The 22541-nt window shown below is 36.7% G+C and overlaps 1 protein-coding gene and 1 long non-coding RNA gene across 15 annotated transcripts in view; one reads left to right on the forward strand and one right to left on the reverse strand.

The window, feature by feature from the left end:
- CACNA1A (calcium voltage-gated channel subunit alpha1 A) overlaps positions 1-22541 on the forward strand; it is a 328550-nt gene that overhangs the window by 280523 nt on the left and 25486 nt on the right. For 9 of the 12 annotated variants that reach the window (XM_039342836.1, XM_039342845.1, XM_039342895.1 and 6 more), the window contains 7 exons: positions 5290-5395; positions 6095-6202; positions 7653-7753; positions 8425-8534; positions 9406-9544; positions 14063-14176; positions 20880-20915. In XM_039342836.1, the coding sequence (XP_039198770.1) occupies positions 5290-5395; positions 6095-6202; positions 7653-7753; positions 8425-8534; positions 9406-9544; positions 14063-14176; positions 20880-20915 (714 nt within the window). Of the gene's footprint in view, positions 1-5289; positions 5396-6094; positions 6203-7652; positions 7754-8424; positions 8535-9405; positions 9545-14062; positions 14177-20879; positions 20916-22541 lie in introns of those variants that run through there. The other 3 variants (XM_039342879.1, XM_039342888.1, XM_039342920.1) reach the window with 2 other exon arrangements.
- Positions 1-22541, reverse strand: part of LOC120307797 — an 85753-nt gene that overhangs the window by 37912 nt on the left and 25300 nt on the right. For 2 of the 3 annotated variants that reach the window (XR_005556658.1, XR_005556653.1), the window contains exons 2-3: positions 7661-7764; positions 5312-5428 (exon numbers count right to left, since the gene is read on the reverse strand). This is a non-coding gene — a long non-coding RNA (uncharacterized LOC120307797). Of the gene's footprint in view, positions 1-5311; positions 5429-7660; positions 7765-20321; positions 20381-22541 lie in introns of those variants that run through there. The other variant, XR_005556657.1, reaches the window with a different exon arrangement.

Below are 22541 nucleotides of genomic sequence, written 5' to 3' on the forward strand. Positions count from 1 at the left end.
CAGTTTACTTGCTCAGTAGAATGAGTACATAACCATGACTGTAACTTTCAAAGACAATTCTCTTATGAGAGAGATGTAGATTGTACATGGGCCTCTAAACAGAAATTTTATAATCAGTACAAAATAAATATATGTCCCACAGAGCTTTGAAAAGCCATGTCCTTAGAAAATGCTGAGTTGATGATTTGCTAATGTCGGAATTCCTTCCACAAACTTGTATTGCTCTGATATACCCCATGCCCTATATGGAGCTATATGGAGCTTAGAACAAAATGAGAATTCTGACCATGATTATTTATTATTTGATGCCTGTAGAGGGCATTCAGATGTCTCTTATTCAGAAAACTGATATGCATAATCCTATTAATGTTTCTGTTTCGTCATATATGGGGGTTGGTAGGCAGTACTCACTGGGGATTTCCTTCTGTCTGACCTTTTGGGTCATGAAATGTAAGGTTTGGAAGAGTCCTGGAGAATATCTAATTCAGGCCACTGCCCAGTGCAGTAATCCACTGCTATTGCAATATTGGATTGTAATATAGTAATTGCCTTTTTTATGAAACTGAAATAAATAAACTTAAAGTATAGATTTTTTTTCTGTTAAAAATAGTCTCACTTTTCTAAGACAATCTGGGAGACAATATTGCTTCTCACCCTCTGGAAAGACAAGTTTAATTGTGGACCCTGCCTACTAGCTCCAGGAGATATAACATCCTGCGGTAGAAAATATCCTCTGGTGGACTCAGAGAATAGGCATTTAAACTAAACGTTCTCAAATGAAAATGACCTTACTAAGACAAGGATATGTTACAACATAAGCAACAAGTATTTTGGTGAACTTAACACCAGATGGTAATTATTCAGGCACATTTGGAAACTTAAGTAAAATACTCCATCACTTGAAATAATCACTTTTTATAATGGATACTGTCTACATCTTCCACTCATAATGCTTAATCCTTTCTCACCATTTCTGTCATTTTTTTTCAGAGAAAATTCTTAAGGAGGAAAAATTGGAATAGGTCTATGATGCCTTTTGACTGGTAGCACTAGGAACCTTCTATATTGAAGGACTCTTACAATTTAAATATAATACAAGGAGAAAGGATAATATAAATATTAATTAAAAGTTTTCTTACAATCATCAATATTAAGGATAGCTTTTGTAAATAAAGTTAAGATAGAAAAGAAGAAGAAGATGAGGCTTGAGCAAAAGAGGGTCATTGCCTTTATTTGCTTATGGAAGAAGTGTTCCAACTTCACTGAAATTAATAGTAGCAGTCATGAGAACTGCCAAATGAATATATAAAATTGCTTTAAGCCAAGCAATGTTACTTTATTCACTCATATCCCAGTTGTTTTCCAATTGTAAACTATGAACCTTTTGTCAGGTTCTAAGGGGACATGACTGAGGTCAAGATCTTCCATATGCAAATGTTTATTTTAATATTAAGCTATAGTGTTTCTATATAGAAATAACTTTTGTTTATGTATTTTATTTTTATTCTTATTTACTCATCTCTGTGGTTAAAAGTTTTGTGGGTAAAAACATCAAATTATACAAAACACAACAATATATAAATGAACTAAAGCATCTGTTAAAAGCAGACATTCAAAAAATTACTGTATGAGTAATAAAAATCTTGAAACACTATGAAGACTAGCATAGGAAGATTAATTAACTGAGAAGATAAAAACATTGATGGTGCTGAAAAGGTAGCAATTAAGGACCAGGGAAGCACCTTTATTGTAAACTACTAGTACATTGGAAACATGTAACCACTTGCTACATTTCTGTGTATGAAGACCCTCAAAGCAATGCAAGTTATGAACAGAAAGAGACACCAAAAAGATACTCTTTTCTATGTCAATAACAGCTACTCATAAGAAGATATTGATCAAAAATGGAAAATTCAACTGCTTTTGAGGATAAAAGCTGCATTTACAGAAAACCTGCTCTTTCAGCTGAGCAGTGGTTCAAAGAGAAGGCACATATTTCAGTGTTTTCAAAATGCTACATTTATGTTCTGTTATCATATAATGAGCTCTAAAGACAAATTGTAAAGGCTCAGAAGAGGATATGAACTCAAATCACACTGCAGCTTGTTCCTCCCATCAATAAAAGAGTTATGTTCTCAAAGACCAATCTGAATACAACATGCAAATAGTTTCTGCAAGCTTAGCTTTTTGATAGAGCGTGAAGCATTAAAGTAGTTTTGAAATAAAGTTGGACTCACAAGGCAAATTGCATAAACAGATCAGTAAACAAGGCTGGCTTCTTGTCTTTGTACAAGGGGACTAAAGGAGATCACAGAACAGTCTATATATTCACGACAAGTTAGAGTCATTGGTTTCAATCCATAAATTTTGTTACTTAGTGTAAACTGATTTATTTGGGGAATACTAGGTTAATATGATATATGAAACTTAAATAAGCTTTGGGTCAAGGCTTCAGTATCAAGATGCAGAGGATCTTTCCTTGTTGTACTATTTCCGTATCTGTGCTTCTGTTTCTCAGCTATACATCCTTTGAGTAAAAAAGGTTTTCTAGATGTAATCCCCTATAATAATCTCCCTTCCCCCCACCTCTGCAGTTGATTAATCCTTCTGTTTATACTTTCATCCTCTTATGATTAGTTATCATTATGCATCCCTAGGTTCACTTATATATGCCACTGGCTGTCCAGAAAACTACTGAGAGAGGGAACGATTCTACAAAGCCATGGCTGTGGGGGAAAGAATGAGCGTTTCTGATTGCCTTATCTGACCTGATGAAGAATTGCTGCCTGTATCCATCCATCCTTCCTCATTTTCTTTTCTGCTATGATTATTCCTTAGCATACAAACTTTCTTCTGTATCAAATAACAATCTTAAAAGCTCAGTCCCCTACAGATCTGGAGTCTACACATAACCTGGCATTCTCATATTCAATAGTCTGCATACTCTGGCTAACTCAATTTGACGCTCTCATCTCCCTTAACTTGCTTAAACCATCTTGCTCCAATGCATGAGAATCTAAGCTGCTGTCCTTGGGCATTCTGTACTACAAAAATTAAAAGCCACAAGAAATTTCAAATTCAGTAAGGAGGAGCTGAAGGCTGTATGAGTGAAATTAGGTAAAGTACAAGTGTTAGGACTATCTACACATAATCTGACGAAGGAGGTTATGCTTTAGCGGGTCTTGAAATTACTTGGGCCAGTATAAAAACATCTTTGGGATGTTTCTTTGATGGAAGAAAAAAGGGCAAGAATGAAGTTGCTTCTGGAACAGAAGCAAGAAAAAAAAAAGAATTCACAACTTAATACTACACCAAGGCTTTATCCATGCATTTTTTATGGTCAAATGGAAATGCTTTAATGTGATAATATTTGAGTGCAAGCTTATCATGTGATCCAGGACAGTAACGCTGGTCCTCAAATTAAAGCATTACTACTAAGGGGAAATATTATACAGCAGTTGCAGGAGTAACTCTTGTTAATGTAGGAAGTCCCGGAGACTGCAACTAATGAGTATTAATAATTGCATCCTCCTATCTTGTGTAGTTATTTGATTTTGACTGCACAATAAAATTATAATTTCTACAACTATTGTAGATGAACTGCCAAAATATCTGAAGTGCCATCTCACAATCCTCAGTGAATTAATTTTCAAAATACAATACAAAGGAATGATCTAAATGATGGGGTTGGGAACATTATTACCTCATCCTATCTAGAAAGTGATTCACCATTCGCCTCCACACAAGACTTTGCATGAGGCCAGAAACAAAGGATTATCGCTGACAAATTGGATTGAATTATATGATAGAACTGGAGTTTACACACCAGCTTGTAGCCTGTTGATGAACAGTTCAAAATTACAAAGGAATGTAAGGGAACAGGCAGCATTTTTAACAAATTGCCAAAGAGGGAATGCTGAATGCAGAAGCACAAACCCTGGGTAAGGTTTTTTTAGTAGGCCTCCAGTGCAGGCTGGTCTTCAAGATCTACAGGTTTTCTGGACATGAGGTTCCTGAGGGATCTTCTGCTGAATGTGTCATCATCACTTGTATGTGTGCCTCCCACTTTCTTTCTTGCTTTCTTCCTTCCCTGTTTTGATCTTACCTATCATCCTGTGCACCTCTGTTCAGTGACATTTACTTAACTAATTCCCAAACCCGTTACTCTGTAACCCCCATTTCCATTAGTCCGCAGCCTATCTCAGCTAATGCACTAGCTAATTGAGCCCCACCCTGAGCATCTTGTGTGATCTCCAGCCCATAGCCTTGGCTCAGAGGAATGGCACATGGCCTATGATCTGCCAGTTTCGTTTCTTTCTTTTTTGTATTAAGGATGCACCCAATTTTATTTTATTTTTATTTTTTTGCACCAAGAGCTCACAGTCCGGATCTCTCCCTATAGATCAATCTATATCAGAGCTATGAATGAGTCTCAATATATATTCTGTGGATGCCTTTACACTGTGCAGTGCTGTGATGCATGGTGCATGCTCCTTTTGCATGCTTTTAATCTTGCATATTTGACAAAACTTGCTCTTGTTCAATGGTTGAATGCATTCTCCTTGAACCCATCCCTTTACTGCTGCTGTCTGCTGCTATCTTGAAAAGATGGAATTTTGTGTTACTTTACAATTTTTTACTTTGAAACACAGACACAACGTGAGCTCTGACAGGAGAACTCTGGGGGTGAGAAGATAGGATTCATTTGAGGATGGTAGTAAAGCATCACTTGAATTCTAGTGAACAGTATTCCTGAATTTTATCAGGAATTGTGGGAAACGTCTAGAAGTAGAGCTATGAATATGTAATCTGTAGTCTATAGAGCAGCAGAATCTAAAACTTAAAACAGAAGTCTTTAAATAATTTCAACTCTGCTAAAAGCTACACAATACATTTTAGAGTACAATAATCAATAAGCATTGGTTCCTTCCAAGGATTGTATAGTTTCATAGACAATCCTAGCTACACTAATGTGAGAGTATTAAGTAATGGAATGAGCTTTCCAGCCACATGCTTCGTATTCAGTTGGGCTTTTATGTAATTATTATGTAGAATTATTTGTAACCCCACATGGCTGATGAAAAATCCATAGCATCTGTGCATAGAAAACGTTGGGTGAAAGAAAAATGAAGTAGTTGATCAGTATGAATAATCTGAACAATAGAGACAACACAGGAAAAAATCTCTGAGCTCAGAGTTCTCCCCAAGGCTCTTATATTCCTCTGTGCATGACAAACTAGACTGTGAAGGAGGTCCTAGATTCACACATTTCTGCTTGAATTTCTCCAGAGATTACTGCGTATGGACTTACCTGTGGCAGATGACAACACGGTCCATTTCAATTCTACCCTTATGGCATTGATCAGAACTGCCCTTGACATCAAGATTGCCAAAGGCAAGTGCCATTTCCATAGATCCAGTTATTTTGCTGGCAAATAAAAATATTGTGAAAAATTAGACTGTGTACAACATAAAGCACATTTTCAGATACTAATAATGAGGAAATGTTGAATACAAATGCTGCTTGTGGCAATGCCTTATACAAATAGAGGAAATTGATGCAGAATAAGTACTCTGCAATGTTGACAGCTACAGGAAGGTGAGAGAGCATCAGGTTTTTAAAAAAAAATACTTTCACATGTGCATTATTCATCTATTAATAATTCCTAGTTTACAGTTCTGTTAAGACTTTTTGTTGTTGTAATCTGCTTCAGTTTTCTCTTCTTTTATCACAGTGCATTCCTATGTCTCAATAAATTTTTGCCTTTATTTAGAAAAGTAGAAACATGAGACAGAAAATGGTGCTAGAATTTGTCTCTTTTGACTTGCCAGATGATTATAGAAATGTTTTCAGATCATAGACAATCAGAAGTGCTATTTTTCACCTCTAATTTGAAGTGTTATTGTTAAATGACTAAACATGTTTAAAGAATAATTTTATCAAATTTGAATATAAACTGTAATAGCATTTTTAAAAGCAAAATTAGTGTTGGTATTGATAAACAGTAAATATTTAACATTTCAATGGGAAGAAGTAGAACTGGGATGTCTAGCCATTTGTTACTTCCTCTCATTCCTGGTTTGAATCTTCCAGGGGGGGCTGACAAACAGCAGATGGATGCTGAGTTGAGAAAAGAAATGATGGCGATCTGGCCCAACCTATCCCAGAAAACTCTAGATCTTCTGGTCACCCCTCATAAATGTAAGAAATTTGTAATCATTACTCTCAGTGTCAGCCTCATCTGTGCCAACCCTATCTATTTCTACTTTTCTGTCATTTTCTCAGTATGGAAATACTACTTTATAATCCTTTTATAATAAGCAAGAACATATGAAAAAAATACTTTGAGCAAAAAAACTTTTCAGAAAGCTAAGGAAAAAATTATTTAAAAAAACAACAAATTTCTACTTCAGGGCTTTATATTAGTTAATATAATTCTTCCAGATAGAACATAGGAATAGTTACATATCTTCATCTTTATCCTGACTGTTTTGGGACTTAAAAACTCTCTTTTATAAGCCATTTAAGCATTAAAAAATAACATGATGTTAAAAACCATTTTTAACTATCAGTATCAGTTTTTGGATTCCTTTTCTTGAAATTCATTGTAACTTATTTCAGCTTTGTGGTTATAACTGATAACTACACAGATATTTATTTCTTTTTTTCAAAATCCAAAAGCTAGCTAAGAAGTCTCTAACCTCTTTTAATCCAGTGTATTGTTCTAAGGCACTGTTTTTTCCTTTAATTCTGAGCCAGAGCCCAAGTCATAGAATTGGGGGGCCAGAGGGGGGGGGAGGTTTGTCTAATTTTCCAATTCTGGATGGCACAGATCACTACCTTCTGAATGAAATATTCACTAGATATTTCATTGGCTCACAGTAATTTTCCTATGTATTTATAAAGGAGACAAATCCTATATCCTACCTAAACCATCAACTTAGATTATGACATACCTTAGAACAGTGTTTCTCAACCTTGACAATTTTAAGGCATGTGGACTTCAACTCCCAGAATTCCACAGCCAGCAATGCTGGCTGTGGAATTCTGGGAATTGAAGTCCACATGCCTTAAAATTGTCAAGGTTGAGAAACACTGCCTTAGAATGATGAACAATATTGAAATTAACAACCTCTGAAATATCCTCACTTAGGCTACACTTCACCCCAGATTAGACTGATATATGAGAGGGATAGAAGAGAAAACTACTCTAAAACTCAGGAGTTTTCTGGGGTGCTTAGCCACTGATTTGCTTCTTGCTGATTTAGGCAGAAAGCTTACTCTGGAAGAAAAGCAGGACTTTGTATTTTTTTTGCAAAGCATAAAATTGTTATAACAGATCAGAATATAAAGTCATCTTCTCCCTCCTCCTCCTCCTGACTGCCTGCAGGGTACTGTTTCATAAAATATTCCCATTAGATTTACTATTCAAGGCTATTTGTACTGTTCCTCGTTATGTGATGGTTTGTATTCGAAGACGGAATCACTCAACTTCCTTGTCCCTTCCAAATAGCCATTGGGGCAGCAGGTGTAGTATCCTGAGAGAATGCCACTGGTCCAATACTTTGAGTCTAAAGATTGGAGAGTTGCCAAGGAAGCACTAAGCTGGAGGAGGGTGTTTGATTTTTGTTTTGTCTTTCTTACTTTGCAGCTACTGACCTGACAGTGGGGAAAATCTATGCAGCCATGATGATCATGGAGTATTACCGCCAGAGTAAGGCTAAGAAGTTGCAGGCCATGAGGGAGGAGCAGGTATGTGAAAACTGTAAATGTAAAAAAAAAATGTGCCACAGTTTCCAAATCTGAAAATGTTGATGAACGCTTTCCATTTACAGCAAATCATGTGTACTTTAAAATAACCTTAAAATTTTTAAAAGGTGATGTCTTTCTTTAGTGATTACTCCTAATTCTTGTTACATGTTAGGTTACAACTCAACCCATTAAATGCAATTACTTGATCATTCTGGAGTACAACAAGTCTTGGACAGGTTCACCAGTGGACCAAATTATGTTTCACAAAGTGCTATGGCCTGGCTAGAAAATTCCATCACTTGCATGCATGTGTGCAAATCCATACACTTTTATATTCTCCTTTAATTTAATGTTTTTAGAGAGCCAAGAAACTTCAATAGCAAAGAATAGATGCACAATATAAAAATAATTTAAAAGTTCTTTCTTGTTTCAGTATAATAACAATTGTGATTTCCTTTTTGCCATCTGTGAGCTAGGTCTCCTTAGAACTGTTATTTTCATATTCTAAAAATGTATGAAGTTGGAAGGCAAACGATAAATCGTTTGTTCTAACAGTTTTCCAAGTGGTCGAAAATTTACTGAAGGAAAAAACGGTGATCTGATGCGTCTAGATTAGAAAATATCTCCAAAGTTTTTAAACATAAATATTTGTATCATCCCGTTCCCTTTAGAATCGGACACCACTTATGGTCCAGCGCATGGAACCACCTTCTCCATCCCAAGAAGGTGGCCAAGGACAAAATGCCCTTCCTTCCTCTCAACTGGATCAAGGAGGTGGAATGTGAGTGCTAGTTTATATAGGACAATTCCGTCCATACAGAAACAAGTACTTCAGATGACACACCTACTGAACCATTGTCACTACTAGTGCATTAGAAATTCAGTGAATGGTTAATACTCTGTCACTGGAAACAGGACCATAGTCAGTAAATCTGTGCCTTATTTTGAGGACAAGAGATTCCATCCATAACCTCTACAGAAAGGACGTGATAGATGACAATATGAAATTCTGTAGAGAAATTACCAATCGCTGTAGGCCAGGGATTGGGACTGAGAACTACATTTTCATTTTGTAATATTACTTAGCCTTCAAAAGCCACACCGGGCCTGGCAACTGACACAATGCTATCACCACAATCACATTACTATTAACCAGTGCTTTTTTTGTAAGAAAAAAAAAAGATGCTGGAACTCCCACATGTCATACAACCCGCTTTGCCTACCCTACAAGGTGCCGGAACTCCATTCTGGGCGTTCTATGAGGAAAAAAAGCCCTACTATTAACATCAAGAAGCTCAGAGATGCACTTTTGTAGTCAATAAAGATAGTCAGTTTCCCATTCTAAGGAAGTCTACTATGCCCCTCCCAAGTCTTCCAGTCTTTTTTGTGAAGAGGATGTGATGGTGCAGTGCACTGGAGAACACAATGATCACTCTTCATCTTCTAGACTAGCAGAATAAACACAGCCAAGTATATTGCCAGAATATCAACATAGATCTGGAAAAGCAAGGGCAGCTTAAAAGTGTTTTGATTTACACATAAGTTATAAATGCTTGGGGAATGGACAAATAAATGGATTATGATTGTGCACATAGACTCATAATGGTTTGGAAAATGTATGGTTGGAACATGACTTTTCTGTCTATTTCCAGGAGTGTACTAGAAGGAGGAATGAAGGAAAGTGAGTCATGGGTCACGCAAAGAGCGCAGGAGATGTTCCAGAAGACAGGAACCTGGAGCCCAGAGCGGGGGCGATTAGAGGAAATACCCAATAGCCGGACCAATTCCCAGGTGGTTTGTATGCCAGCAAGGTGTTTGAACTGGCAGTTATCTATCTCTGCTTTTTGTTTTTCTTATTCCTGCCTGTCATGCACTTATAAAGCCAGCTATACAGCAGAATTTTTCAGAAAAGTTTTCTTTACTATGACAAGTTCTATATTCCATCAGATCATAGGACCAAAAGATAGAACTTGATTAAGCCAATATGGAGTGAGTATTTATTTGAGTGACACATAACCGCAGTTATTGCCTTACCATTCTAACTACTTTATGAAACTTTGATAGCGCAATACAATAAGTATATGCTGAGTTGCAAACTGTATTTGTAGTGAAGGCAGACTGTTCATCTTTCCCTTTCATTCATATAATATTGTGTGAATTGATCTCGTTTGTATTTTTTTAAGAAAAAAATAGGGCTTCAAAAATAAAACAAACCTTCACAAACACAATACCCAAACTGTGTGCATTTTACAAGTTTTATTCTGAGAAATTACATGTGCATGTATATGTAAATTTCACTGATGTTCAATATCTCCTTGAGGTAATAAGGCAATTCTATCCTCCAGTGAAGGGTCCATTAACTTAACTTAAGGATCCATTAACTTAATCCCTTAACTATTTCCAGACATTTGCATTAATGTGTGTTATTCATCATATAGTAAAAATTCTACAATAATACGTAGTAATTAATTGACTCAAAGGGAATGTATTAGCAGCTGTAAGATACATTTGATAATAGTGATGATTATTAACATCTATTCACCTCTTATGCTAAAGTCATCTCACAGCCAACATTCTGCATTAATGAATCACCCCATACAGATATTCCTCAACTTACAATCATAATTGAGCCTGGAATTATAGTCTTAAGTCATGTTGTCAAATAGTCACTACATGACCACACCTGATTTTATGACTTTTTTTGCGGTTGGTGTAAAGCAAATACCAGGGTCATTAAGTGAATACTATAATTATTATATAAATCCACTGTCTGCACTGGGCTTCTGTCAACAAAATCATAAAGTGCAATCGTGTGATTGCAGCATGCTTCAAACAGTCATAAATGTGGACCAGTTGCCAAATACCCAAAATCCAACCATATGACTGGGGGAGGCATCAGAACTTCGAATTTTGATCATAAGTAGCCCTTGGGAGGTCTGTCATAACTTCAGACAGTCACTAAGAGACCGGTATTAAGTCAAGGACTATCTGTATATGTTACTGGTTGCTTATTCTGGAAGAGGATTGAGTTGTTATTAATAATGAGATTATTGACACCTTCTGACTCTTATTATTATTAATATTACTATTATTACATCCTCAAAATACCTACACAATTATTCTACTATACACTTTCTTTGAAGAATCTGGAAGTGGCCTTAGGCTGTGAACTTATGGATTTAGGAGGATGCTTCCAAATTAGGCTTTTATTCTACAATTGCTCTACATGTCAGACCTCTCTTGGTTCACATGAAAAGCACTGCAGGACTGTATTTCCTTGGATATGTAGGACCAGGTTGGGGACAGATATATTTAACCACCTTCAGTGCTGGAAAGGTAATCAAATTCATATTATAATTAAAATCAAGAATTTTCAAGGATTGGAAGAGTAGAAAGTAATATCTCTCAAACTGAGCCCACAGTATCAATTAATCAATATAAATTCCATCCTAATTAGATTGAAATTAATAGATAAATCTAACTGTATTGTTTCAAATTAGGTAATATGAAATCATCATCATCATAACAAAGATAATATAGTAACAAGGAGAATCTGGGTATTTCTTTCCCTAAAAAAACATTAATTTATCAATTTATTTTAAATATTTAAATGGAATTAACATAGGCATTGCTCTTTAAATATCAGTCTTGATTCAAAATGTATGTGTCACCTCATGGCAAGATGGGTAGCAAATACATTTAATAAATACATAAATAAATAAATATCAATTCAACAGCCTTTTCCTCATCACTGGAAGTTTTTAAGAAGAGACTGGACAGCTATTTGTCTGAAATGGAATAGGGTTTCCTGCCTGAGCAGGGGATTGGACTAGATGACCTCCAAGGTCCCTTCCAACTTTATTATTATTATTATTATTATTATTATTATTATTATTATTATTATTATTATTATTATTATTATTATTATTATTTTACCTTCATGATAAATTTTGAACTGTTCTTATATATTAAACTGGATATTTTCCTAGGGAAAGTAGTAGTTATTGGACAATTATATACAGACTAATTCTCTCTACAACCTTTTGCACTTTCTTACTCATGGTATCATATTTGATCTACTCCAATTTTTGCACCAGTAACTTCTACAAAGTTACATAAAGATAGTGAACATTGGAAAAAAAAACCAAAATATAATCTCCATAAAAGGATATTTTATTGATATTCAGCTAAACTAATTTCTTTAATTTCATCAGATTGTTTTACTGGGTTTACCAAAGTTTATAACACAAAATTAAAAATTAATGGAGTTGAGGAACATTCCTAATGAGAGATTCTTGGTGCTCCCTGAGCTTGTTTTCTTGCAGGCATTTCATAACTTAAACTAGGTAACATCATCGGTTCTAGTCCTAGAAACAATCAAGCTTAGAGAGCATCAAGGACCCTCATTTGAACCCAAACTTACAAATATTCTCTTTTATTAGAACATTCCTAATGAATTCCATGGTGCATTTTAACCACTAATAAAATAACCGGATTAGCAGTTAATATGAGGATAGATTAAGATAGTAAATTATAGTAAAATAAATAGATTATATAGGAAATCTAAACTTAGATATAAATTTGATTTGACCCATATGAAAAGCTTTTTCACATCCAAAAAAGCCAGCAGTATAGGTAGATGAATGTTATCTGCGTACAAAGCTATTATATCAAATGGAAGCCATATATTATGTGCAACTTGATGCACTTCATATAACCAGATTATGCAGGATGAGTTATTGCAAGTAATAACTACTTGTCGTTGTTGTTGTTAATTGCGAAGTCGTGTCCGACCCATCGCGACCCCATGGATAACATTTCTCCAGGTCTTCCTGTCCTCTACCATCTTCTGGAGTCCATTTAAGTTCACATCTACTGCTTCAGTAACTCCATCCAGCCACCTCATTCTATGTCATCCCCTTCTTCTATTGCCCTCAATCTTTCCCAGCATTAGGCCCTTCTCCAGTGAGTCCTTCCTTCTCATTAGGTGGCCAAAGTATTTGAGTTTCAACTTCAGGATCTGGCCTTCTAAAGAGCAGTCGGGGTTGATATCTTCTAGGACTGACCGGTTTGAACACCTTGCAGTCCAAGGGACTCGCAGGAGTCTTCTCCAGCACCATAGTTCAAAGGCCTCAATTCTTTGGCGCTCAGCCTTTCTTATGGTCCAACTTTCACAGCCATACATTGCAACTGGGAAAACCATGGCCTGGACTATAAGCACTTTTGTTGGCAGAGAGATGTCTCTGCTTTTTAGTATGCTGTTTAGATTTGCCATAGCTTTCTTCCCCAGGAGCAAGCGTTTTTTAATTTCTTGGCTGCAGTCCCCATCTGAGGTGATCTTGAAGCCCAGAAAAATAAAATCTGTCACTACCTCCATTTCTTCCCCATCTATTTGCCAGGAATTGAGAGGGCCGGATGCCAGGATTTTGGTTTTCTTAATGTTGAGTTTCAAGCCAACTTTTGCACTCTCCTTCTTCACCCGCCTCAAGAGGCTCTTTAGTTCCTCTTCACTTTCTGCGATTAGAGTGGTATCATCTGCATATCTTAGGTTGTTGATATTTCTCCTGGCAATCTTAATTCCAACTTTTGATTCATCTAGCCCTGCCTTTCTCATAACTACTGAAATCTCACAAATGTAGCTGCAAAATCTTAGCAACAACTTTTGACATAGATACCAGCTGAAGTACACTGGTAGGATCCATAACAGATTTCATAATTTCAGTGATGTAAGCTTCATATATAACACTGCAGCACTTTATTTTTTTTAAAAAAAAAAAAACTAAAATATCCCCAGATGTACAGAACATACTTCCTAATTTTTTTATACCAGGCTCTACGATTATCCCATCTAGTCTAAGGGCTTTTCCAAATGTCATCGTATCAACAGAATATAGAGAGAGTACCTGCATTGCTCATATACTGTATATTACAGTGTTGAAGCACTTTGGGGATATTTTTTCTTGTACCAATAAGGTACTTCTATATTCTGGGAGCTCCAAGAATATCTCAGTGTTTAGTTTTGTCTTTAAAATCCCTTGGGACATAGAGATGCATGTATTGAAACAAATGTTCATCTCTTCTGACCTTGGGTAGAAAACTTAGCTAGAGAATAATGAAATCTGCTGTGCCAGAAAAAGCACTTAAAATATTTAGCAACAACTAAGTAATTTTTTAAATATTGCAGTATCTCTTCAGCTTTGCGGTTTATTATTTTGGTTTCTCCCAATTCCTCAGCTGTTAAAAAGAATAGCATTTCTTCTATTTGTTGCTTCTGACTTCTGATCCTAACATCCTCCTTGTCTAATTAAGTCTGTAGAGATGCGGGAGATGGCAAAAGATGGCTACTCAGATAGTGATCAGTACTTACCCATGGAGGGCCACGGAAGAGCTGCCTCCATGCCACGATTGCCTGCTGAAAACCAGGTGAGGGTTTTCTTTTTTAAATCTGCATCCTGTTTGAACTTGAGAAGCTATGGTAACTTCCTCATCTCAGCATCCTCTTGTTTCTAAGGTTGTCATTCTGTTTGACAAGTATTCACTCACTTAAGGAGACAGTGATCTAGGGCCTGTACTGATGCAAAATGAAAGAATGTTTCCCAACCTTCCTGTCCTGTTCTTCAGATAAGGACCACACAATCTTTCCAGGAATTATCATGCTGTGAACGCTTTGCTTTTACATCAGAAATGAAATGGAAACACATTCCAGCAAGTGTTTTCCAAAAGACAATTAAGATCATTTGTTACTTATATCCAGAAAGGATAGGGTTACTTTTCAATGTGATATTTCATTTAAATTACATTTGAAAAAGAGATGATGTCATAACATAAATGTAAAATTTTTAAAAAAGTTCTTCAGAATTTTTTTAAATAATAATACATTTATCCATTTAGAAAGGGGTACATGAAATACACTGCCTATTGCAGATCACAGCATCTATTATCCTTTAGGACTCTCCAATCCCACTTAGTCATAGGCTGCATACTGACAAGGTTGAGAGGCAGGTATAAGTCGATCTTTTCCATCTGTGATTGAAGAGGCCTCTTGACACTATCTCTTGGACTCTACCTCTCATTTTGATCTCATTAAATTCATGCAAGATGCTTATTTCTCCTAAGCTAGAAGATTTGTGATATTGCTGCCTAAATTCTTCTAAAAATATTATTGAAAGTGTGCTTTACATGTATCAGAAGAACCAAAGACAAGATACAGAAGGACAAAAGAAACAATGTAATCTACAAAATCAAGTTTAACAATTGCAACCAATTCTACATCAATTAAAAAACAAGATCCATGAACACCAGCTGGCAGTCAAACACCACAATCCCAAATCCTTAATCTCTACCCACCCTGACATCAAACAAAACCAGTTCGATTGGAGCAATACAAAAATCATTGGCCACACTGGCACTCCAGAAGCAATTTCATCAACAGACACATTGACCAGCCTACAATTAGCCTATGAACCTCTCAGAATCCAAATCAACTGCACAGCCAACCAGAGACAGCACTAACCCTCGCAAGCTCCCCCAACCAGCACTTCACCTCCAATGACCCTCATCTGATGTAACCTCCCCATCACAAGACTCTCACTGATGACTCACACCTGAGCCATCACAAAACTCATCACAAGACCCTCACTTGATACACCCACACCTGACCCATTACAAGACTCATCACAAGACCCTCTCTTGACACACCAACACCTGACCCATCAGAAGACCTACTGACCATACAAAGCCTTTATAAACAGAAAAACACTGACACCCCTAAACTCTGCTGAAGATTTACCTAGCCTAGTAATGAAACCAATCCACGGGCTCAGAACGAATCTTCACCCTTATCCTACACCCGAGCCACAGATATTCACTACTATTGCAAAGTTAACTCTATTCTGATGTATTTATTCACAGATGATGAAAAAACTAATATAACTCCTAGTAATATCACAAAGTCAGCATTCCTGGCTACCACTGCCTGCAACTCTATTCCTTTTGCAATAACCAAGATTCGTGAATTCTTTTACGGCCTTCTATTCTTATGCTGGTGATCAATGTAAAAGGACCAAGCAATCCAGCAGAGACAGAAATGAATGTGCATTCTCAGTCTTGGCAAAGGGAACAGCATGATATGTTGTATAGATCTGCAGACACTTTGCCCTGCCTCTACTCCAAGCTAGTGTTACCTGTTCAACTATCATTATGAAGCATTAACAATCGGCAACCATTGAGAAATTGGTACACATTGCTTTCAATTTGCATCAATAACTAGTGCCCAGTAGTAGATAACATCTACTCCAAACCACATATGTAAGTTCACTAGTAGCAAACTAAGCTCATATTGCAGCCAAGAATTAAAACCGTAAATGATGGGGACAAGCTGTGTTTCTTAAATATTTTTTAAAAAAATTACTTAACAAAATAAGCAAATCCTACTTCAAGAGATATTTTTCATCCGTGGTGGAAAAAAAATGCCAAATCTCTGTCAGAAGAAGATTAAAGGAGTTTAGATATTTATTTATTTATTTATTTATTTATTTATTTATTTATTTATTTATTTATTTATTGGACTTATGTCCTGCCTTCCATTCAGAAGCCAAGACAGCATTCCCAGTACTCCTTTCTCCAATTCTCTCACAAGCGCCCTTGTGGGCTGCCTTGTTTTACTTTTATCTAATGTCCAATGGAGCATCCTACAATACCTAGGAACTGCACATTACATTTCCCTTGGCTCACATACCTGCTGCACAGCTGTCTTATGATGGTTTCACCCAGATTTAATGCCTCAGTAATAATCATTTTTTGTTGCCTTTGGCATCCTTGGTTGGATGCACAAATTCTACTCTAATGGTGCTGTGAGCAAACTAGAAATTTATTTTATTCTATTGGTTTATAGAGGGTTGTTTTGTTATGCTAGTCATGTCCCCTCTCTCTGCATCTTCAATGCCGAGTGGAAGAAAAAGCTACAGCTGTCAAAAAGCTATCAAGTTTGAGAAGCTATCTGGATATGGCCTGTCACAGCACAGCTCCTATCAGAGTAAAGGCTCTGACCTTCAGCAGCTATTGTCCAGCTAACAATGTTCTCTTCCTATTCTGGCATGCAGCATGTGTTATAGTAGCAAATTTTATAGGTTCTGATGCAATCTCCGCAATCAGTGTTGTGCTAGATTGAGGGTGGGGAGGATGAAGCAACGAGCTTGAGTGTGGGGGCTCTTTTGCTAAGCATGTGCCAAGCAGCAGTTGCTCTTAGCATGCTCTGCTATGTAGAAGCATTTACTATTTTACCAACAGGCTAAGCATCTTTTTGTTTCTGTGTATATGTGTGCAAGTGAGAGCTTGGGCATACTGTTATTTGAAGAAATTGCTCAAAGTAAGTGTACCATCTGCAACATTTCTTGCACAACTATACTTCTTGCTTCCGGCAGGAGGGACTACATCTTAATTTGCAAATATCTCAAGAGTCGGAATTTGGTGAAAACTTCAGATATAGCAACCTAACTACAAAACAATGGCCTTGCCTTTATAGTACAAACATAATGATCGTATTAACAGTCTTTACCAACTTGATGTGTTGCAATCATGCAGTCTCTAGTCATCCTGAAGTAGTCATTGATACTGGCTGACTGTAATAGGAATCATTTCCCAGTCCATCTGATATGTCTAAAAGTGTTCACAAAATTCAATAGCCTTCAGAATGACAAAATGAGTGTGATAGAGTTGTCATGCAAGCTCTTCTCTTTACATATGTGCTTGTGGCATCACAACACAGATTCTAAAGGAAAGGAGTTTGTGTCACAATGGCATGCATCTGTTTCATTGTTTACCCACTGCTGCAGTTGCCTTTGTTTTGTACTAGACTGGTAAAGGTCCCCATCATGATAATCTCTGACAAAAGAAAGCTACCTTGGGCAAACTGCATTTTAATTTAGATTAGCATTTGGCTTTCAGTATTCTCAGCAAAGGGTACCTCATCAATAATAATAGTGTGTATTAAGAAAATACAGGAGAAAATCTTAATGCTTTGATTCAGTACTGGTACTGGATTAATAATGCCTGCAATGTAGACTGATTGAAGAGTAGTCTAAGCAGTTCTTAGAGGAAAGTGTTGCTTTATGTAGTCTAATCATGGGAACTATGGTGCAAAACAATGGGTTCCTGTTTATAGGGAAGGCAGCAAATGGTGTTGATTCTCCTTTACCCTTTTGCATGAGCTTTGCTTCAGATCACCAGGGCTCAGAGACAGAGAGCGTTAAGGGGACAGAAGATGAATCTGCTAAAGGTTTCACAGTGACAGCTCAAAGTGAGGATCAGCCAAGTCACCTCAGACAAGTCATAGTATTTCTAAGAAATGTAATACTCTGTGATAACTACCACACCACCATACTGCCTGTATTTGATCTTCCCAAATTTGACAATTTTGTTTCCTTAATACTATATGCATGCACTTATTTTCCTTGCCCAATGCTGTCATTAGAATTCTTGATCATTTGGTAGGGTTGCCTTTTCTCTTATGTCACAGCTTCAAGAAACCATAAGAACTCCACGACAGCCCTATTTTTTGTCTGGCTGAGATGAATCCTGGACATCGCTATAGAATTTTTGCTGTTGCTATTTGTTCTTTGGGTTTTTTTGTAACAATTAAAGAAAATTACATAGTTAAATAGTAACTGCTGGTAAATGCTTATCCAGTATATAATTTAGGGTTGACTCATCATGTAGTTCTGTTGAATTGACACTTTGTAAATAATGTCCATACAAAAGCTATCTTAAAAGGGCTGATGCTAATCAAATGAATACAATTTTAGATTCTTTTATTATCTTATTTAAATCATTTACTTCAACCTTTACCCCAGGGAGTACCTTTAGTTACTGCATTTAGACATTCTCCTCACAGAAATGCATGAATAGTCCTACATTACTTTTCTGTTCCAAATAGAGTAGCTTTTGAAATGTTCCACTGAAGACACTAATCACATTGCATGTACAGTTTGAAAATGAACTTACTTCAGTGCCCTCTGAAATAAAATCCAACAGACAAGAAGATACTTTCGAAATACTTCTTTCACTATTTCAACCTCAGAAAAATAGTAGAGACTGGAAAATTCAAGAAGCCCTTGCACATGTCCTTAATTGCTTCATTTTTGTATGACTTTGAAATAATTCAAACTATATTAGGAAGTTTTACAACAGAAATATTTCTTTAAGAATTGCCCAGAGACAATGGGCAGTATAGAAATTAGAGAAGAGAATAGAATAGAATAGAATAGAATAGAATAGAATAGAATAGAATAGAATAGAATAGAATAGAATAGAATAATAACTACAGATAAGCCCCCAGTCTTAATTTGCTCTAAAGTATCATTTTATCTTTGGCTTGGGATGATGCCATCTTAATACTTTCTATGACAGGGGCAGGTACCTTTAATTTTGTTGCTGTAATCACCATAAAGTTCAAGATGAGTTTCAAGTCTTCCTACGCACAGTATAAGAGTTTCCAGCTCAGGGAAGTTTAATTCATCATTCTGAAAGCTTCTAGATGCCTCCTATTTTACTGCTCTAGATATGCAAAATAAAGCATTCTGAAAAATCCACTTAGTAGAGATATTTATGAGGGTACTACTACCAGCCATACTGACAACAGCAGCAGAAAAAAAATAGGGGTGATTAATTAAAATGCAGTTACCAATGAAGAAAATAAAAGCACCTATTTGCTATTTTCTCAGTTTGTGACCATCTGGAAGAAGACTTTCTTAACTCCCTATTCTATATCACCCTCACTTCATGCTTGTATAGTAAAAGGCTGTCTTGGTCAAACAGCATGCTCAAAAATCACTAGATTTTTGATCTAGATTAATGATCATAGTCTTTCTCCAGCATGGCAAATCTTTTTTCTCAAACTACGCTATAATAATAGTATTCAAATCTGCATCTATATATCTATCCATACATACATGCAAATGTGTATGTATCTTTATTTCTCCTTTTTGGAGGAGAGGGTTATGCAAATGCTACTTTGTATAACCTTTCAAAGGAAAATGGTTACTTATCCAGTTCTAACAGATAAAACAGCTTTTCTGTTCTTTAGAGCAGAGGTCCTCAACCTTTTGGGCACCAGGGACCGGTTATGTGGAGAGAGATTTTTTTCCACAGACTGGAGGGGGTGTGGTTTTGTGTGCTGCCTGCATCCCGCAGATGGGGCTTTGCTAGTTTGTGTGACCCAGTTGCTGGCATGCCACGGCCCGATACTGGTCCACAGACCGGGGGTTGGGGACCCCTGCTTTAGAGACAATTCAAGAATTGGATCACCCAAAAAACTCCTGTGGGAGCAGACTCTGCCAACCTTGCCTACTAGATAAACCAGGCAATATAATCATTCATATTTTACTTCTTAGTTCCTTCTACCAAACAGTAGCTCTTTCATCAGTCTATCAATATTTTGACAGGATACAAATAATATTTCAAATTCAAACAGCATACAGGCAATGGATTTCCTATCTTTAATTTTTCAACATTTTTCTGTTTCTAATTTTATAAATGTTCTTCTTTTTTCCACTGACCAACCCCTACTTACAGATTTTCCTGTAGTTTCTGAAGCAAGAATCTGCTTCCCTTGGGTTGGACTGGAAACACTAAAATAGAAGAAATGGGAAAATTCAAAAACTATGGGCTGGAGTATTTGTCCGTGTTTGGTTTGTGCATAATGTTGCAGCTTTTAACAGTGGCTGACGGTTCCAATGGCTGGGGCTTGTTGCGGCATGTTTGGGGGAAGATATGGGGCCTTGCTGTTGTCTCTGCTGCTCTGCTCAGCTCAGCTCAGCCTTACTCAACTCATCCCTTCTGAGACTGCCTGTCCCTTTGTGGTGTTGTCTAACTTTGTCAGTTATGGTTGAAGTAATCAAAGGAGGAGATGAGCTTTCAGCACTGGGCTAGACTGGTTTTATGCATAAATATGACATTAACTTGACTATTCTTTCCTTACACTTCCCCCCCCCTCCATCCCTTTACAGTACTATATTCTAGTTTCTCCTCCCTTCCCCTTGGTCCTATACCTCCCTATGCTTTTATATTTATTTCCTTCTCTCTCTTTCTTTCCCGTTTCTGTGTGCACCGTCTTGTATGGCTGCGACAGAGGAGGAAGGCGCGACCGCGAGGGAATAATCTCAGTGTATGTACTGCAGCCTGGACTCCTGGTTCTATGCGCTCGCTGCCTCCAGTTCCTTTCCCCTGGGTTCCTCAAAGTAGCAAGCTGCCAATTTTATGTGTCCATTTAGTCTTACACAAACTTTTCTTTTCTACTCTTTCAACCTGAAGCCCACACGGTGACTTTCCTCATTGCTACATTAAGTACTGTACAGGCACATCTTTCTCTCCAGTCCATGATTCTGTTGTCTTTTTGTCTGCATTAGGCTTTCTCATCAATTACTCTCTTATTCTCTGTTCCTTCCCTCTTCCATTATCTCTGCTTTTAACCACGCTCATTATTCAATTCCTGCCTCTGTTGTCTACCATACTAGTTTCAGTAGTCACCAAATAGTTCTCTAAGCCCGCTAGCTTAATGGCAAATGAATTTTCTGTGACTACTGTAGTTTAATGAAAAGTTGCTGTTGGGAAAGGGAGCTTCTAAGCTAGTTCAGACTTTTATTTTATTTATTGAGCCTAATTTCCATAGTTCCATCTCATCCCACAATACTTCAGGTATTTTAAGGTTCTATTCCTTCTTCAACTTGCTACCTTGGAAGGCATGAAAAAAACCAATAATCGTACCAGCAAGATTTTCCTCCCCTTATGAATAATTTTACTAGTGACCAGCCTGTGGCATCTTAAAAGATTTCATAATCCAAAATCCAGTGTATTACACATATCTTAAACACAGTTGTCAGTAGTATCACAATCACATATCTGGATAGCAATTCTGTATGCTAAATCCAATTTTCCAAAAATTACCCCATTAAATCCATTGGAATTTCTTTTTCAGTGGGTACCTATATGATTTTACTATATATCTATTCAATTTTTAAGATGGCGTAAGATCTTGCTTTGTTTATTTTTGTCCCTTAGATCCCCGTCAGCTCTTACCATTTTCTCTATTTTAATTTGGAGAAGAAATAGTTAATACCACAAGCAAAACCTATTCGCTCTTCTCACATGTTTCCAATAAACCCTGAATCCTAAATCCTACAACATTTGCCTTTCTTCCTTGTGCAAGATGATTAGCTGTGCATTTGTAGTTGAAGAATCAGAATTTAGCCAGGCCTTTCAGAACACTTCACTGTACTCAGTCACCAGGCTTTTTTCTTCACAGCAATAGCTATAGAGGTCAGAAGTGAGAGCATTTAGGTATAATAACAGTTTCCCTTAGTTTCTATAACACGTTTGGGACATGAAAGACAGAACTGCCAAAGAAAATGAAGATGCGGCATTGAGTTTTTGATCCCTCTATTGTATGTGTAAACTCTGCAGTTGATACTTGGTTTACATTGCCTTCACTTGGTGAATTGATAGCATAACGGTTATGACATGATCACTAAACATCAGCCCCCAAAATAATTCTGTGCAGTGAATCTATAGAGTTCGTCCAACTAATTGTCTTCCTTATTACTATGACTTTAGTACAAACGAAATGCTTCGGAATTCCTAAAACATAAGTATACCAAATATCATTCTAACAGGGACAAGACTTATAAATTTATTTGAGCCTTCAGGTAAGTTTAGGATGGATAGTATGCCTATTCTAATTCAAGAATCATAAGCCATTCAGTAAGTAATCATTATGTGACTGCAAAGAAGACTA

This window comes from Crotalus tigris, unplaced genomic scaffold (genome assembly GCF_016545835.1).
Source record: "Crotalus tigris isolate CLP2741 ecotype Arizona unplaced genomic scaffold, ASM1654583v1 scf7180000017551.9496454, whole genome shotgun sequence".
Taxonomy (NCBI): domain Eukaryota; kingdom Metazoa; phylum Chordata; class Lepidosauria; order Squamata; family Viperidae; genus Crotalus; species Crotalus tigris.